At 50.1% G+C, this 16,994-nt stretch overlaps 1 protein-coding gene across 2 annotated transcripts in view; it reads right to left on the bottom strand.

Moving 5' to 3' along the window:
- Positions 1-16,994, bottom strand: part of HUWE1 (HECT, UBA and WWE domain containing E3 ubiquitin protein ligase 1) — a 1,655,742-nt gene that overhangs the window by 776,566 nt on the left and 862,182 nt on the right. The window contains exons 46-47 of one of the 2 annotated variants that reach the window (XM_078664564.1): positions 16,759-16,970; positions 16,460-16,666 (exon numbers count right to left, since the gene is read on the bottom strand). In XM_078664564.1, the coding sequence (XP_078520690.1) occupies positions 16,460-16,666; positions 16,759-16,970 (419 nt within the window). The remainder of the gene's footprint in view (positions 1-16,459; positions 16,667-16,758; positions 16,971-16,994) is intronic. The other variant, XM_078664565.1, reaches the window with a different exon arrangement.

Below are 16,994 nucleotides of genomic sequence, written 5' to 3'. Positions count from 1 at the left end.
GACACCTCCTGGTCCACGTGGCTGCAGAGTCAAGCGTCCACTCTTCACCTGATCGCGACAACAGCACCTGGTTCCTTCCTGGTTCCACACCGGTCACTGGCTAGTGACTTTGAACACTTTCCCCTCTGCATTCAGGTCCTCTTCTTCACCGATCCACCCTTGGATCGCACCGGACATCCTCCTCCTGGTCGCCTGCAGCAGCTTTTCTTTCAGGCTCCATTGACTTCAACGCGAGAACTCGACACACTTTGGCACCTATGCACCCGCAGCCCGTGGGTGAGGTATCGAGAGCATTTCGGTGCTCAAGGGTAGTCTAACTGTCCTAGTGTCCAATTCCACAGTCGTCGTTGTCCTAGCTAGTCAGGATTTTCCGTACTTACCTTTAACTTGAACTGTACTGTCCATAGACGTTGTTACGCATCTCGCGTGTGAGTTCACACTCTGCACACGCGTTCCGTGGGCCTCCTATTACTTACCTGAAGTTAGTGTAGCGTGGTCCCATCGATCCTACAGCCTCTGGACAGCTCCATTCCTTTTATCGACTTTCACATTCCACTTACTTAGTATATGGTTTGTCGTGCCCCTAGGGCACCATTTAATTTTGTGCGACTTGTAGTATTTTTCGTAAGAGATTGTCATGTGCTTAGCCCTCTGACCTCATAAAGAGTTCAGAGGTGTTGTTATTAATAAATAGACTGTTTATTTTCATAACAACATGTGTGGTGTCCTTTCATCTGGTATTCAAGGGGTTATATTGTGGTAAAACAGCTGGCTTCACATGCCAAAAGAGTTTAGCCTAAGACTGCTTTGTCCATGCTACCATTAGGATAGCTGGTCTATAAGGTTGACTTGCAACCAATCACCATAAGGGGTGTTTGGACTGATACAAGGTGATCACTAGAACTAGTGAGCATCATATATCAGGTCAACTTCTCACACCTGCCTTCCCTTCAAAGATCATCTCCCATGAACACCGGACTTGTTCAAACTGCAGCTTCTGGTGCCAACGAGAAACCGCAAAGCCAGCCCACTCTGCATCCGCCGAAACTGTCCCGAGCGGAAAAATACCACAAGGAGGTCCCCCCGGTAATCCTGACCAGAGATACGGTGACCCCTAACCTGCCTCAAGCCTCCAGATGACACCTGCAGCCTTAATCCAGAGGACCACCCCAATGCGACCAGAGCGGGTAATGAATATGCTACTTACCAGTATGCATCTGTTCTTGGCATGTAGGGCTGCTAACATTCATATCTAGTGCATAGATCGCCTCCTAGTGTTGGGTCCGGATGATTGCACATTGTTGTCCTGGAAGAGTCTTCGAAGTATCACGAAATAGGTGGCTCCTCCCCTGGACTACAGTGCGCATGGGCATCGACTCCATCCCCAGATTGTTTTTAGCCATTGTGGCAGAGATGGAGTGTAAAGTGTAAAGGATGTCCATGCTAATGATTGAATGCAAGAAGGATCTGCAGCCGCTACAGGCGCCGGGGAGGAGGGTGGGCGATATGAATGTCAGCAGCCCTACATGCCAACAACAGATGCATACTGGTAAGTAGCATATTCAGTTCGAGGCATGTGGGCTGCTAAATTCATATCTATTGCATAGAATACATAGCAGTCCCTCCATCAACGGCAGCCGCCCGTGCCAGCTGCAGAAGTTTGAAAAAGAGTTTTGAGAACAGCCGGTCCTACAGCTGCTTGCTGCTTGGAATGCACATCGACACAGTAATGTTTGGTAAATGTGTGCGGTGTAGACCACGTGGCTGCTCTACAAATGTCTTCCAAAGGGATGTTCCCCAGGAAAGCCATGGAGGCCCCCAACTTGCGTGTGGAGTGCGCCCTTGGGGGTATTGTTAAAGTACGTTTAGCTTTTTGATAACAGATTTGAATGCACTTAACAATCCATCTGGCTATTCCTGCCTTGGAAATAGGGTTGCCTTTGTGCTGTGCTGAGAAGGCAACAAAAAGTTGTTGTGTTTTCCTAAAGGGTTGTGTTCTGTCAATGTAGTACATCAACGCCCTCCTAACGTCCAATGTATGAAGCATTCTTTCTGCTACTGTTTGTGGGTTTTGGAAGAATGCGGGCAGGTCAATAGTTTGGTTGATATGAAACTGTGACACCACCTTAGGAAGGAATTTGGGGTTAGTGCGGAGCACTACCCTGTTGGAATGTATTTGGATGAACGGCTGTTGGATTGTGAGCGCCTGCAGCTCACTAACACGTCTGAGCGATGTGATAGCAATGAGAAAAGCCACTTTCCATGTTAGAAACTGAATTTCGCAGGAGTGCAGTGGCTCAAAAGGTGGGCCCATCAGCCTAGTGAGGACCACATTGAGGTTCCACACTGGAGCTGGTGGTGTCCTTGGAGGAATGACTCGCTTCAGTCCCTCCAGGAAGGCTTTAATGGCAGGCACCCTGAAAACAGAGAGATGCTGCCTGTTCTGGAGATAAGCCGCTATGGCGGATAAGTGTATCCGAATGGAAGCGTACGCTAGATTGCATTTGTAAAGATGTAACAAATAGCAGATGATGTTAGGAATGGATGCATCTAGCGGGTGGATGTCATGTTCTGTACAGTAAATGACAAACCGCTTCCATTTTGCTGCATAGCAAGCTCTGGTAGTGGGCTTTCTTGCCTCTCGTATGATATCCATGCATTCCGGAGGCAGGTGGAGGTAGCCAAACTCTAGGACTTCAGGAGCCAGATCGCCAGGTTGAGCTGTTGCGGATCTGGATGCTGAATGTCGCCATGGTTCTGCGTCAAGAGGCTTGGGGAGAGATGCAGCCTGTGATGCGGTACCACGGAAAGTTCTAGAAACGTGGTGTACCATGGTTGGCGTGCCCACGTTGGAGCAACCAGGATGAGTGTCATCGAGTGTTGCTTTAGCTTTCTTGCCACCAGCGGAATGAGAGGCGCTGGGGGAAAAGCGTACGCAAATTTGCCTGACCAGTTCATCCATATCGCATTCCCTTGCGATTCCGGGTGAGGGAACCTGGCGGCAAAGCTTTGGCATTTTGCGTTTTCCTTTGTGGCAAAGAGGTCTATCTCTGGATGACCCCACTGCTGGAAGTACGGGTGGAGCACTGATGGATGTATCTCCCACTCGTGCATTTGATGGCTGTATCTGCTGAGCAGATCCGCCATCTGATTGTCCTTGCCCGGAGGTGTTCCGCCATGAGGAAAATGTTCCTCTGAATGGCCCACTTCCACATGCCCTGAGCCAGATGAGACAGCTGTGGCGAGTGAGTGCCTCCCTGCTTTTGGATGTAGTACATGGCTGTCATGTTGTCCGTCCGGATCAACACGACTTTGTTGCACAGATGCACTTTGAAGGACTTGAGCGCCATGAAGATTGCCATCAATTCTAGGTAGTTGATGTGCATCCTTTGTTGCTGCGTGGACCACAGTCCCTGCACCGTGTAGTGGAGCACATGAGCTCCCCACCCTTGGAGAGATGCGTCCGTTGTTAGGATAATCTGGGGCACAGGCTCTTGGAACGGTCGTCCCTTGCAAAGGTTGTGTGGATTCCACCAATGCAGAGAGTTGTATGCCCGACCGGTCACCAACACTAGGTCTGTTAGTTGTCCCTGAGCCTGTGTTCACTGATTTGCCAAGCATTCTTGGAGCGGACGCATGTGCAACCTCGCGTGCGGGACTATGAAGATGCAGGAGGCCATCATGCCTATCAACTGCATGAACACTCACTGGCAGGGAGTGTTGCGGTCTGAACCTCTGGATCAGCGACTGAATGTTGTCTATCCTGACCGGGTTTGGCTGAGCCATAGCAGTCAGGGTATTTATCGTCGCACCTAGATACTGCCGCACATGGGCTGGTTGAAGGTGCGACTTTGGGTAGTTTAGTGAGAACCCCAGACTGTGAAGGAGGTGAATGGTGTGAGACATGTCCGTGGCGCACTGTTGTTCCGACTTTGCTTGAACGAGCCAGTCGTCCAGGTAAGGGTAGACATGTATGTTCTGCCTCCTGAGGTGCACCGCAACTGTCGCCAGACATTTCGTAAATACCCTGGGGGCGGTGGTCACTCCGAAGGGCAGGACTTTGAACTGATAATGCCTGTTGTGAATGGTGAACCTGAGGTATTTTCTGTGGGATGGGTGGAGTGGTATGTGGAAATAAGCATCCTTGAGGTCCAAGGTTGCTAGGAAGTCCCCTTGATTCAGCAAGGGAAGAATCTGCTGCAGTGTAAGCATGTGAAAGTGTTCTGACAGTATATACAGGTTGAGGGGGCGTAGATCCAGAATGGGTCTGAGGGATCCGTCCTTTTTTGGGATAAGGAAGTACAGGGAATAGACCCATGTGCCTTCCTCCTCCACTGGTACGAGCTCGATTGCGCCTTTTTGCAGCATCACCACAACTTCCTGCTGCAATAAGTGCAAGTGCTCTGCCGACATAGGACGTTGTTTTGGGGGAATGGTGGGTGGAGTTGAAGTTAACTCCAAACAATAACCGTACTGGATACGCTGTCTCACCCACCTGTCTGTGGTGATGGATGTCCAGACTGGCAGGAACTGCTGGAGTCTCCCCCCGACAGGTGTTGGATGGTCGGGGGGCAGTGACAGAGAGTCACTGTTTGTTTGCGGCAGAGGAACGGGAGTTGGTGTTTCCTCTGCCTCTGCCCTTGGCACTGTTACCTCTGTAACCCCCTCTACCCTGCTTTGGGTACGAGGATTGTGCACCACCTTTCGTGAATTGTGTCTGTTGACCCAAGTGTCCTCTGGCAACACCACGTGCTCCTGAGTGACGAAAAGTGCTCCCCCTGAATTGTTGGGACTGACGCGCCCCCATGGACTTAGCAGTTTCATTGTCTTTTTTAATTTTTTCGAGGGTGGTGTCAACATCTGGGCCAAACAGTCTGTCAGGATTTACGGGCTGGTTGAGTATTGTTGTTTGAATGTCAGGTTTATTGCCTGATATGCGAAGCCACGCTTGTCGCCTTAACATGACGCTAGTGTTAATCGCCCTAGCCGCTGTATCAGCCACATCAAGTGCACACTTTATTGCAGCGTTTGAGATGAGCTTTCCCTCTTGTATGAGCATTTCGGCTGCCTCCTTAAACTCATCAGGCAGGTGTTGAAGGAGCTGTTCTAGGGTGTCGTAATGCGCCCTATCGTATCGTGCCAATAGTGCCTGTGTGTTTGATATACGCCAGATATTGGCAGCCTGCGCAGCCACTCTTTTGCCCGATGCCTCAAGCACTTTCGACTCCTTGTCTGGGGGGGAGCGTCACCCGTTGTTTGGGAGTTTGCCCTCTTGCGGGCATTGGCGACCACCAACGAATCCAGAGGCAACTGTCCCCGAATATATGCCGGGTCTCCAGGTGCCGGTCTGTATTTCTTTTCAATACGTGGATTCACCACTCTCGCCCTCGTATGTTCCTTAAAGATCTCTGGGGCATGCTTAAGGACACCTTTTAGCATAGGAAGTGTCTTGACTGTTCTTTCTGAGACAGAGAAAGTGTCAAACAAAAAATCTTCCTCCACCGGGTCAGCATGCATGTCCACATCATGATTTGCAGCGGCCCTCTCTATCAAAGCATTAAACGCGGCGGAATCCTCAGTTGGTGATGTACGTGCACCAAAACCCTGAGGATCCTGTACCACCTGAAGACCTCCTTGGTCAGCAGTGTCGTCATATGAGCCCTGTTGACCATCAGGGTCATTGTCAGCAGGGAAATTGTACTGTTCATCTTGGTCGTCATCCTCTCCCCCTGACTGGTTGGGGGAAGGTGATGGACTCAGTCTTGGTGGTGGCTGAATAGGTTCAACAAGGGTAGGAATGTCCTGTGTCGGCCTTTTCTTTTTTAGTGGAATGACATAGGAGTCCAATGGCTGGGAAGTAATTTTTCTCTTATAGAGGGTCAATTTCCCTGTTTCGGCATCGATGTAATGCTCAGATTGTTCTTCAGCGGCATTCTTCGGCACCGATCTGGGTGCAAACGCCTTTGGTGCCACCTTAGGTGGCAGAGTGTAGAGAAGCTTGGTTGAAGTCTTCGCAGGTGTGTCCACCGGTTTCGGAGCCGATGGCGTGGGAGCCGTTGACGTTAAAGTCTTCTCCCGAATACGTTTGAGGGAGTCGGTGACCTGTTTTGTGAACGAGGTGGAGGGTTTGGTACCCGACGCCCGATGTTCGGTAGCGTCAGAGGCCCTTGGTGTCGACGAGTGTGCCGCCGACGAATCTTCTGCTCCAACGGCTCCTGGCTCCGTAGTAGGCTTAGGCGCCGACGCCGTTGCTGCAGACCCGTAATCCGTGTGCCGATGCGTTGTGCCTCCGGCCTTCGGATCGTGGCTCTTAGTGGACTTTGCTTCGACTGTGCGTTGACTTGTCGGCGCCGCAGCTTTGGCCGAAGGCGTATCAACAGCCTTAGTGGAACGTGCCGGAGCGACCGTGCTCGAGACGTGATGGACAACCTTCTTAGAGGACGAGTCCTTGGCCACCTTCTGCTGCGCTGTCGACTCGACAGTTTTCTTCGACTTCGGAGGGCCGGAGGGCGACGGAGTCGATGAGGGAGCAGGCTTTGATATTTTTGTTGGGACGTCGGCCATCTTAGATGTTGTCGAATCCGATGGTTTCGGTTTCGTTTTTGGTGGGACATCGGCCATCTTTGGTGTAGTCGATTCCGAAGGTTTCGGTTTCGATACGCGCAATGGCGGCTCCGCTGGAGTGTCCGTGGCCGGCCCAGAAGGCGGGGCCGGGGATAGCGGGGCAGGGTCGTGGGTAAGGCCGAGTGGCGATCCCGTGACCTGAGCCTGAGCCATGTAACTTTCGGGGCATAGCTCTTCCTCTGAGCTATCTTCCGCGGCCCCATAAACTTCGTCGTCCCCTACCTCCTCAACGTATTCAAGGTCTTGCCCTGTCCTTTGACGTATTCTTCGGGATCGGCCTGGACCTCCGTCGACGGCGGTGAAATCTGAAGATGATGGCTTTGGCCTTCTTCTGCGGGGTCGTCGAATATGTCGTCGGGTGCCGGAGCCGCTCGCTGGGCCTCAAGGCGCACCGCGCGCCGAAGCTTGAGCGTTTTCTTGGACCTGAACTTAGAGCAGGCCATGCAGTTGTCCTCGTTGTGGTCCGGCGAGAGGCATTTATTACAGACTGGATGCACGTCGATATGTGGATATTTGGATCCACAGACGGGGCAGAACTTGAACGGACTCCGCTCCATGATAAGTTCGTCGGGGTCTTGCTGCGACGAGAGGGCCTCGATGTTGGAAGAGTCACTCGACTCCGCAGAATTCCGACTCAAAGAGCCGGATGATGCTCGAGACCGCACGCAAACAATACCGACGCAGGTAACGAAGGCCTTTTGGCCTTAAAGAAGAGACTTTTACGATTCCGACACGGAGACGTCGAAATCACATCCGAACCCAATGGCGGAAAAAAACAATCTGGGGATGGAGTCGATGCCCATGCGCACTGTAGTCCAGGGGAGGAGCCACCTATCTCGTGATACTTCGAAGACTCTTCCAGGACAACAATGTGCAATCATCCGGACCCAACACTAGGCGGCGATCTATGCACTAGATATGAATTTAGCAGCCCACATGCCTCGAACGAGAATCCGACGTCCCAAGGCACCCCTGCACCAGACGCCCCACGGCCTTGTGTGCCCAAACCAACAGTGCCTAACCAACCCTCAACATCCCAACTTACCCCACAAAGTGGTGGTCGAACCTGGAAGATCCTCGTCCCCCGAGCCTGCAGTTTTGTCGCAGAGGTTCTCCATTGGAAACAGGGCACCCGCCCTCAAAACAGCACCTTGCACCCGGCCGCCCTAGTGCCGCTGAGGGTGCACCTTTGGTGCCTCTTTGCTCCCCGACTTGCCCTGAGCTAGACCCTAGGATCTTTGCTCCCACAACCTCGTGGCCTCCTTGCCAGCAGCCAACCGGAAACCCCCTATCCCCCATCCTTAACACTCTGCACCCGGCCGCCCTAGTGCTGCTGAGGGTGCAACAACAGTGCATCACTGACCTTGGGAGACCCCAGAGTCTAACCCCACAATCTTAACTCCCACAGTTGTTTATTTACCTGCAAACCGATAACCTGTTTTTCCTCCATAGGATAACATTGACAATTTTCCCTCCAAAAAACGACTAAGTGTGGAGTTTTGAAATCTGAAAATATTCTTTAAAAATTGCACAAACAAAAAAACACATTTACTCACCTGCTTACAGGAAATGTCCCAGTGCTGAATCTAGGCATCCATCACAGTGTTAGAAAAAGTAACGTAAAAATAACTTGCCTGCAATTTATTGAAAAAGCCTATTCATTCCAATGTACTGTATTTACTAAGTGTTGCATACTACTGCTCCCCTGCAAACCAAAGTACAATTCGTATTGCATTTTCAAACTGTTCTATATCCAGTAACTTATTATTGAAAGTATTTAATGCTTACGTGTACCAAGCTTGTTTTGTTCTAGAAATAAATAGTATATTTTTTATACACAAACAATTGGTCTTAAGTTCAGTTCGAGTGTGTCAATTCATTTTCTGACTGAGTGCGTACGTCACAAGCTTAACACTGTCCTCTGATACTGCCTTACTGCTCGACCAAGCTACCACTATTAGAGAGTAAAGTTTTATGTAACTTTAAACTCTGCCTATCTTTGGGGACACTTGGACTCTATAAGAACTATTGTTACTTACCTGTAAACAGGTGGTTCTCCAGTATTGGTGTCTTTCATAGATTCACATGCTTGAATATTCCCCGTCGTCGAAGTGGGAGTCCCACGGTATATAAAAATAGCAATAATGCTAATATAACATAAATGATAATATCATATAATAATAAAATAGAGATAATACACTGTAAAAACCTCTACAATGGTAACTTCCATAGGAAGACAGTATAAGAGAAAAAACTCATTTGTAACATATCAGTGTCATTATGTTGGTCCAAACTGCAGCCAATCAGGCTCACGCACCCTCTAGAACCTTCTCCTCAGAAGCTCAAGCCCTCAGATTTTCGTAGCACTAGTAACAATAGCGTATGAGGAGAAGAGAGCCTCTGAGGGGAGGAAGGGTGGGTCGCATGTGAATCTATGAAAGACACCAATACTGGAGAACCACCTGTTTACAGGTAAGTAACAATAGTTCTTCTCCAGTATTAGGGGTGTCTTTCATAGATTCACATGCTTGAATAGAATAGATAGCAGTAACTCCTAGCACTGGGATTGCAAGCATCTTCACAAGAAGTAAACACATAGCTTAAAAGCATATAGCAATCACAGAAGAGAAAGGAGGAGGGAACAGAGGCTCACCTTATTTAAAGAGATGGCGAAGCACTGCTTGCCCCACTGCGGTATCCGCCTCGTTGATGGAATCCAAACAGTAATGTCTGGTAAAGGTGTGCCTATTCGACCACGTTGCCGCCCGGCAAATCTGGTGTAGAGGCACTCCGGCAAACAAGGCGGTGGAGGACGCCATCGCTCTCGTCGAATGTGCCTTCACAGGACCCTGTAAAGGCTTGCCAGCTTGTTGGTGACAGTAGGATATGGCTGCTGAGAGCCATCTTGCAAGTGTCTGTTTTGTCACTGAATGTCCCCTTCGCATTCTTCCATATGCTATAAAAAGCTGATCTGATTTGCGGAAGGGGGCAGTTCTTGAAATGTAAAACTTTAGACAACGGCTGATGTCTAAGGAATGAAGGCGTTGTTCTGCCGGAGACTGTGGATTCGGAAAGAAAGTCTTCAAGAAGACAGGTTCGTTCAGATGGAAATCTGTAGGCACTTTTGGCAAAAAAGAGGGATTGGTCCGAAGAGACACCCCATCTGGTTTGAATTGCAAATAAGGAGGCTTGATTGTGAAAGCATGAAGATCGCTGACACGGCGAGAAGACGTTAGGGCCAAAAGCAAAACGACCTTCCAGGTAAGAAACTTGTTGTCTGCTCTGTGGATTGGCTCAAAAGGAGGCTTCATGAGCTGTGACAATACCACGTTGAGCTGCCATGCCGGAGGCGGGCGTCTGATAGGAGGAAACTTCCTGAAGAGACCTTTAAAGAATTGTCTGATAATTCTGGATGAGCAGAGAGAGGTTGAGCCATCATGCCTGAAACGTGAAATAGCTGCCAGAAAGACCCTCAAGGTGGCATGAGAGAGGCCAGACTGAGCAAGGCTTAGAAAGAAGGGCAACAGCTGTTCTGGGGCAGAAGTGAGTGGGTGGACATTTGCTTCTGCGCACCAATGGCAAAACCGTTTCCACTTTAGTTTGTACGTTTGAACAGTTGAGGAAGCTCTAGCAGAAGCCAGAATCTCTCTGCATTCCTGGGGCATCTCGAAATTCGCGAATTCGAGGAATTCAGGTTCCATGCCCATAACTGAAGAGTGGTCGGGTCTGGATGGCAGACTTGGCCCTCGTCCATGGACAGAAGATCTGGACGTGGATGCAGACGAATGGGCGTGCATTGGGACAACAGAAGAAGTTCCGAGAACCAAGCCTGTCTGGGCCAACGAGGTGCAATCAGTATCAAGTGGCAGGGTTGCCTGCGCATCTTCCACAACGTCCTCGGCACCAATGGTATGGGAGGAAACGCATAGGCGAACAGGCCGCTCCAGTCCATGAGAAGGGCGTTGCCGCTGGACCCCGGATGAGGATGCCAGCTCGCAAAGGCGGGGCACTTCCGATTCAGTGGAGTGGCAAAAAGGTCCATCAGGGGACGACCCCAACGGCGGAACACCATGTCCAGAGTTTGTTGATGAAGCTCCCACTCGTGGGTAGACGATGTGGACCTGCTCAACGAATCCGCTAGGATGTTTGAAACCCCCGGCAGATGGACCGCCGTCAGGGAGATTCGATGATGAAGAGCCCAGTTCCAGATCTTCTGAGCTAGCCGAGACAAGGGCTGAGATCTTGTGCCGCCCTGTTTGTTCATGTAGTGCATGCTGGTTGTGTTGTCCGTTTGAACCAGCACGGACTCTCCTTGCACTACTGGCAGAAAAGATCTGAGAGCAAGGAAGATCGCCAGCAGCTCCAATCTGTTGATATGCCATGTTCGTTGTGACGGTGTCCACTTCCCTTTGATTGAAAGGTCTAGGAGATGAGCTCCCCAACCCTCCATGGATGCATCTGTGGTCAGCGTTAGATCCGGAGGAAGGGCCAGAAAGGAAACTCCTTCGTTTAGGTTGGATGGTTCTCTCCACCAAAGGAGACTGTCTTTCATGCGAGACGAGACTCTCACTAGATCGTTGAAGGATCCTGACACTTGGCGCCATTGCAGGTCTAGTTCCTCCTGAATAGGGCGAGTGCGGAGCCTGCAGTTCGGAAGCAGAGCGATGCAGGACGACGCCATCCCCAGAAAGGACTTCAACATGCGCACAGAAACTGACTGTTTTGAACGGATGAGGGTGACTAGACGTACTATTTTCACCTGTCGTTCTTGGGAAACGAAGGCTTTTGATAATTCCGTGTCGAGAATGGCACCCAGGAAGTTCCTTCTTTGTGATGGTGTTAAGTGTGACTTGTCCACGTTGATGGTCAACCCCAGTGACTTGAAAGTCCGCAGGCAGAGACTTGTGTCGTGAGCCAGCTGAAGAGGAGACGGAGATTTCAGAAGGCAATCGTCCAGATAAGGAAAAATCTGCACTCCTTGAAGACGTAGATAAGCCATGACTGGGGCCAGGACCTTCGTGAAAACACGAGGTGCCGAACGCAGGCCGAAAGGCAGCACCTTGAATTGGTAATGGATAGTGCCCACCTTGAACCTCAGAAATTGGCGATGTTGTTGCAGAATCGGCACATGAAAATAGGCGTCTTGCAGATCTATCGTGGACAGAAAATCTCCGCTGCAGAGAAGCCGCAAGACTTCTGACAATGTGAGCATGCGGAAAGACTGCTGTTTTAGAAAGAAATTGAGCGCCCTCAAATCCAGTATAGGCCGCCACTCTCCCGTCTTCTTGGCAATGAGGAAAAAACGTGAGTAGAAACCTGTCCCTTGTTGTGATATAGGAACCACTTCGACTGCACCTTTTAGTATGAGAAGACGAACTTGATGTTGCAATTCTAGAAAATGGGGAGGTGGCGGGCCTGATGGCGGAGAATGAGGAGGAATCTCTGTGAACTCCAAGGCATGACCCTTGCGAACAATGTCCAATACCCATTGGTCCGATGTTATCAGAGACCATTGGGAATAAAACTGCGAGATTCTCCCTCCAACTCCTAGTGTGACATGAGAGTCACTGGCGTTTGTTGTTGGCACCCCTATAAGTAGGTTTTCCTTTATAGGGTCGTGACTGATTTTGGCGAGTAGACTGCTGAGAGGAGTAACGTTGATTGCCTTGGTTGAATTGGCGGTACTGAGTGTGTCCTCCTCGAAAATTCGTGGAAGACGAACCTCTTCCACGGGCGCCACGAAAGGGCTGCTTCTTAAATTGTAAGGAGACTAGCGATTTTGCTGTATCGGTGTCCTTTTTAATTGACTCAAGCGCCTCGTCAATGTGAGCGCCAAAAAGAGATTCACCGTCATAGGGCATGTCGAGTATCTTCGACTGGACTTCTTGCCGGAAAGAAGTGGATTTAAGCCAGCCCTGGCGGCGGAGAGCCGCAGCACTGGCGAGGATGCGAAATCCCGTACTCGCCACATCAATCGCGCAGTCAATCATTTCCTCTGACGCCCTCATGCCATCCTGGAGAACTTGCTGGGCTTCTGATCTGGACGCTTCTGGAATTAGAGAAACGAATGCGGAAATGTCCGACCACATTTGCCTGTCGAAGCGACCTAGAATGGCCAACGCATTTGCAGCGCGTACCGACGTAGAAGACATGGTGGAAAATTTCTTCCCAATGGCGTCCAAACGTCGACCCTCTCTATCAGGTGGAGTAGTGAGAGGAGTCGCCGGATTACGGGATCGTCGCTGTGCCGCCTGTGTGACAACCGAGTCCGGTTTGGGATGCGACAGCAAACAAGCAGGTGAACCCGCAGGAGCCTTGTACTTCTTTTCCAGGCGAGGGACTTGTGCCGGCAAGGAGTTAGGAGAATGCATAATTCTTATCCCTTCTTTCCATACAAATTCTATGATTGGTATGGTGTGAATTTGTTTGTATGGTTTGTTTTTGAAATCGTAGAGAAAGCAATCTTCTTGCCGTTGTTCTCTCGGCAATTTAAAGCGGTCCGCCGCTTTATTCATCAGCACATGGAAGCTTGCTGTATCAATGGTAGGCGCATACCCGCCTCTGGCTGTTGCGGAGAAGGTGTCTGTATCCGATAGTCGTCGTAATCCGCCATATCTGGATCCTGATCATCGTCAGTATCCTGGTGTAATTCCCCTTCTTCACTGTCCGACTCATCCACCCTGTGCGCACCAGGTTGCGGAAGAAGAGGGGGGTGAGGGCGGGGAAGCTCTGTCAAAACAGGCTGCTCCAAAGACTGTGGATGGGTGGCAGGGCCGGAGTCCTCCGCAGGAGCGTGGCTTGGAGTACCCTGAGGGGTAGGCGGAAACCTTCTGTTGTAGTCATCCAGCATATGCTGGAGGTTTGAAAACAAAGAAACTGGAAAAGATGCCATAGGCAACTGGACAAATTGGTCATCCGGTTGGACCACTTCCTCCACGTCCTCCTGGTCAGAACTGGAGTCTTGACATTTTATAATCAATTCTGATGGACTGTGAGCTTCATCGTCTTCATCTTCCCCCATAGATCCAGTCTCGTGATCAGTTGCCATCAAAGGCGAGGGTAATTGGAGATCAGGAGGCGGCAGCTGCATAGAAGAATCCCTGGCAGAGGTCAAGGAAGGCAGTGGTACCAGAGGCATGGTGGCAAAAGAACCCGATCCTGAAGAGGATCCTGAACATGCCGCTGAAGAAATCGCCATCGTCGACGAGGTAGGGCCCACTGAGGGATTCGTCGTCGATGGTATCGTCGTCGACGGAACGTGCGTCGACGGAGCCGTCTTTGCTGGAATCTGAGGAGACGGAATTCTCGTCGACGGTGCCTTCGTCGACGGTATCTTCGTCGACGATACTTTCGTCGACGGTATCGTCGTCGACGGTACCTTCGTCGACGGTACCTTCGTCGACGGTACCGGCGTCGCCTTCTTCGACGACGACGCCGTCGTCATGGAGCTGGTCGACGGAGCACTCGACGTCGACGGGGCTCTCGTCGTCGGAACCATCGTTGCCTTCTTCGTCGACGATGCCGACGTCGACGAGGTGGTCGACGGAGAGGCTGACGTCGACGGGACCTTCGTCGACGAGGAATTCTTCGACGTCGAAGAGGTTTTCTTCGTCGACAGCAACTTCGTCGCCGACGAGACAATAGGGATCGTCGACGGGATCGTAGGAGTTCTCGTCGACGTCGAGGATGTCGACATCACCGTCGTCGACGACGAGGAAGCAGACGTCGTCGTCACAGAGGTCGTCGACGAAGACAGCAAAGCCAATTTTGTGGACGGAACGGTCGTCGACGAGCCCGTCGACGACCTGGGAGTCAGGACTGTCAGAATACTGATAGAGCCTGGGCAAGACGCCTGAGAGCCAGGTCTCGTGGGCGTTGACACAGAAGGCATAGAATGTGAAGATTGTGCCACAGGCAAAGCCAGCTTTTTCTTTTTCTGAAGAAAAGGCGAAGGCAAGTCTTGAACACTCCCACGCTTGGAAGGAACAGTGGAACAGCCTGACTGAAGACTTACTGCGTCTGACAGAACATCTTCTTTATCTTGGAGGCGCTTCAACCATATAAGAAGGCGACCTTCCCTGTCTCTGAGAGTCTTAGAAGGAAGAGCTCTACAGATTTTACATTCATCCACCTTGTGGTCAGGGTACAGGCAGTAAATACACTTTTGGTGGGGGTCCTTCTCAAACAAACGTAGTTTCCCACATGAAGAGCAAGCTCTAAACAAGGACTTCTTACTTGACATTCTTGGAAAAATAATTTGAAGAGACAAACTTTGAAGAAAACTGAGCAGAGCTCAGGGAGACTCCCTTCACACGACGTGCGGTAGAAAATCTGAGGGCTTGAGCTTCTGAGGAGAAGGTTCTAGAGGGTGCGTGAGCCTGATTGGCTGCAGTTTGGACCAACATAATGACACTGATATGTTACAAATGAGTTTTTTCTCTTATACTGTCTTCCTATGGAAGTTACCATTGTAGAGGTTTTTACAGTGTATTATCTCTATTTTATTATTATATGATATTATCATTTATGTTATATTAGCATTATTGCTATTTTTATATACCGTGGGACTCCCACTTCGACGACGGGGAATATTCAAGCATGTGAATCTATGAAAGACACCCCTAATACTGGAGAAACACTATACCTCATTTTGGTGTAGTATATATAGAGCCAGTTTCTTACACAGCTTCCTACAGGACGGCTCCAGCAAAGAATTCGGATTCATAATCCGGCAGTAGGAAGACAACTTGAAGTCGTGGTCGGGTTCCAGGGGAAACTGGCACCGTCGGCAGGAACCGCAAGCTTTGAAACCAGGCATCCCTACAAGCACCAGGCGTCGAGGGCTCAAAACTATGTTGACAAAAGTCGCTGAAAAAAAGTCTGTCAAAAAGTGACTGAGGTACCACTCTCCCCAGATCTGCGCTGGCTGGCATGGAAAAAGAAAGCACTGACGGCGGCGTCTAAGTAGCTACCGCGACATCATCCCGGCGACCACAACGCCAACGAGAAACGTGGAACCGACTGAAGCCACCTTTCGATGCACAGGGGTACTGCTGACCAAAAATTCGCAGGAAGGTGTCTGACTCTCCTGGGGGTAATTCTATGGTAAGGAATCTATAACTAATTGTCTCCTTCAGATGTACACCGCATATCATATGCAAGTCACCCCTACCATAAGCTTTAGAGCCCTAAGGCAGGGTGCACTGTGATACATGCGAGACATCTCTATGAGCAGTACCATTACTAGGGCATTGCAAGTGTTCAGGAAGCCACGTTGAAGGCAACCATGTTAAAGGTATAAACTAGTCCTTAAGAGTTACCCAGCTACATAAAGGCTGCACTGAAAATAATGGTGTTTGGTATCAAATCTCATCTCAAATCTATACTGATGCCAGTATCAGACTTATTGTGACATGCAACCCGAGGGCACCTCAGAGGTGCCCCTTGAAAACCTACTAGTCCTATAGCATGAAGCCGACTGGTATCCTACCAGCCTGCCACCACAGACACGTTTCTGACCTCCTGTAGGCACATGGTCACTGCTCATGAAAACTTCAGACAGTCTGACACCTGGGGAAAATTCAAAGGTATGAAATCTGCGGTTAGACATCTCGATCAGATTTACTCAGACACATTTAAGTAACCTCAGGATTAATTGTGTGGCGTCAGGTTAAAGTCTGTAAAACTGTACTGCAGAAAGATGCAGAAATTGAAAACAGAAACTTAAGTGGCATAAACAAGCTAAGACTGCATAGGCTCATTGTTGTGCTTGCTGTATTGTTAATTTAATTCTATACTGTCACATATAACAAAGAAAAGAAAGGCAGAAGCCCACCTTGGAGAACAGACCTGGCCATACCTGGACAAGTCGAGGCTGTGCGGTACTCTGGCCAGGTCGCTGACCAATCCTTTCTTCAGGAAGAGTCGGATAATGTTATTCATGCCGTTGTGCTGTGTCTTGGTAGTTGCAGTGCTGTAGAAGCCGGACGTGGATGGGCAAGACTCCATGATGGTACTAATGATACACATTACTGCTTGTAGCCTGCTCAGAGGAAGCACAAAGGATTACCATGAGAATGAGGGAGTGGACTTCGGGTTACTGACTGCCATTCAACACTATCTGCGGAGCTTTACCTGGCATGCTTTTCCGTGCTCTCAGTCATAGCTAGCGCTCTGCCCAGGGCACCCTTCACTTCGTTCACCAGTGCCACCTGTGCATCGGTACCACTGCCAGCTGCAGCTAAACTGGCCAGAAAGAGTCTTGCCAAGGCTGGAGTATCTTTATCTTCAGCATTCTGGGTATGTGGAAGAAGGTGGTCCAAGACAAAAGCCAGCACACTGCAGTCCTGCGACAAACAGATTCAAAGCAT

Source organism: Lissotriton helveticus, chromosome 10, assembly GCF_964261635.1.
Source record: "Lissotriton helveticus chromosome 10, aLisHel1.1, whole genome shotgun sequence".
In the NCBI taxonomy this organism is placed as follows: Eukaryota; Metazoa; Chordata; class Amphibia; order Caudata; family Salamandridae; genus Lissotriton; species Lissotriton helveticus.
This window is presented reverse-complemented; position numbering and strand designations above follow the sequence as displayed.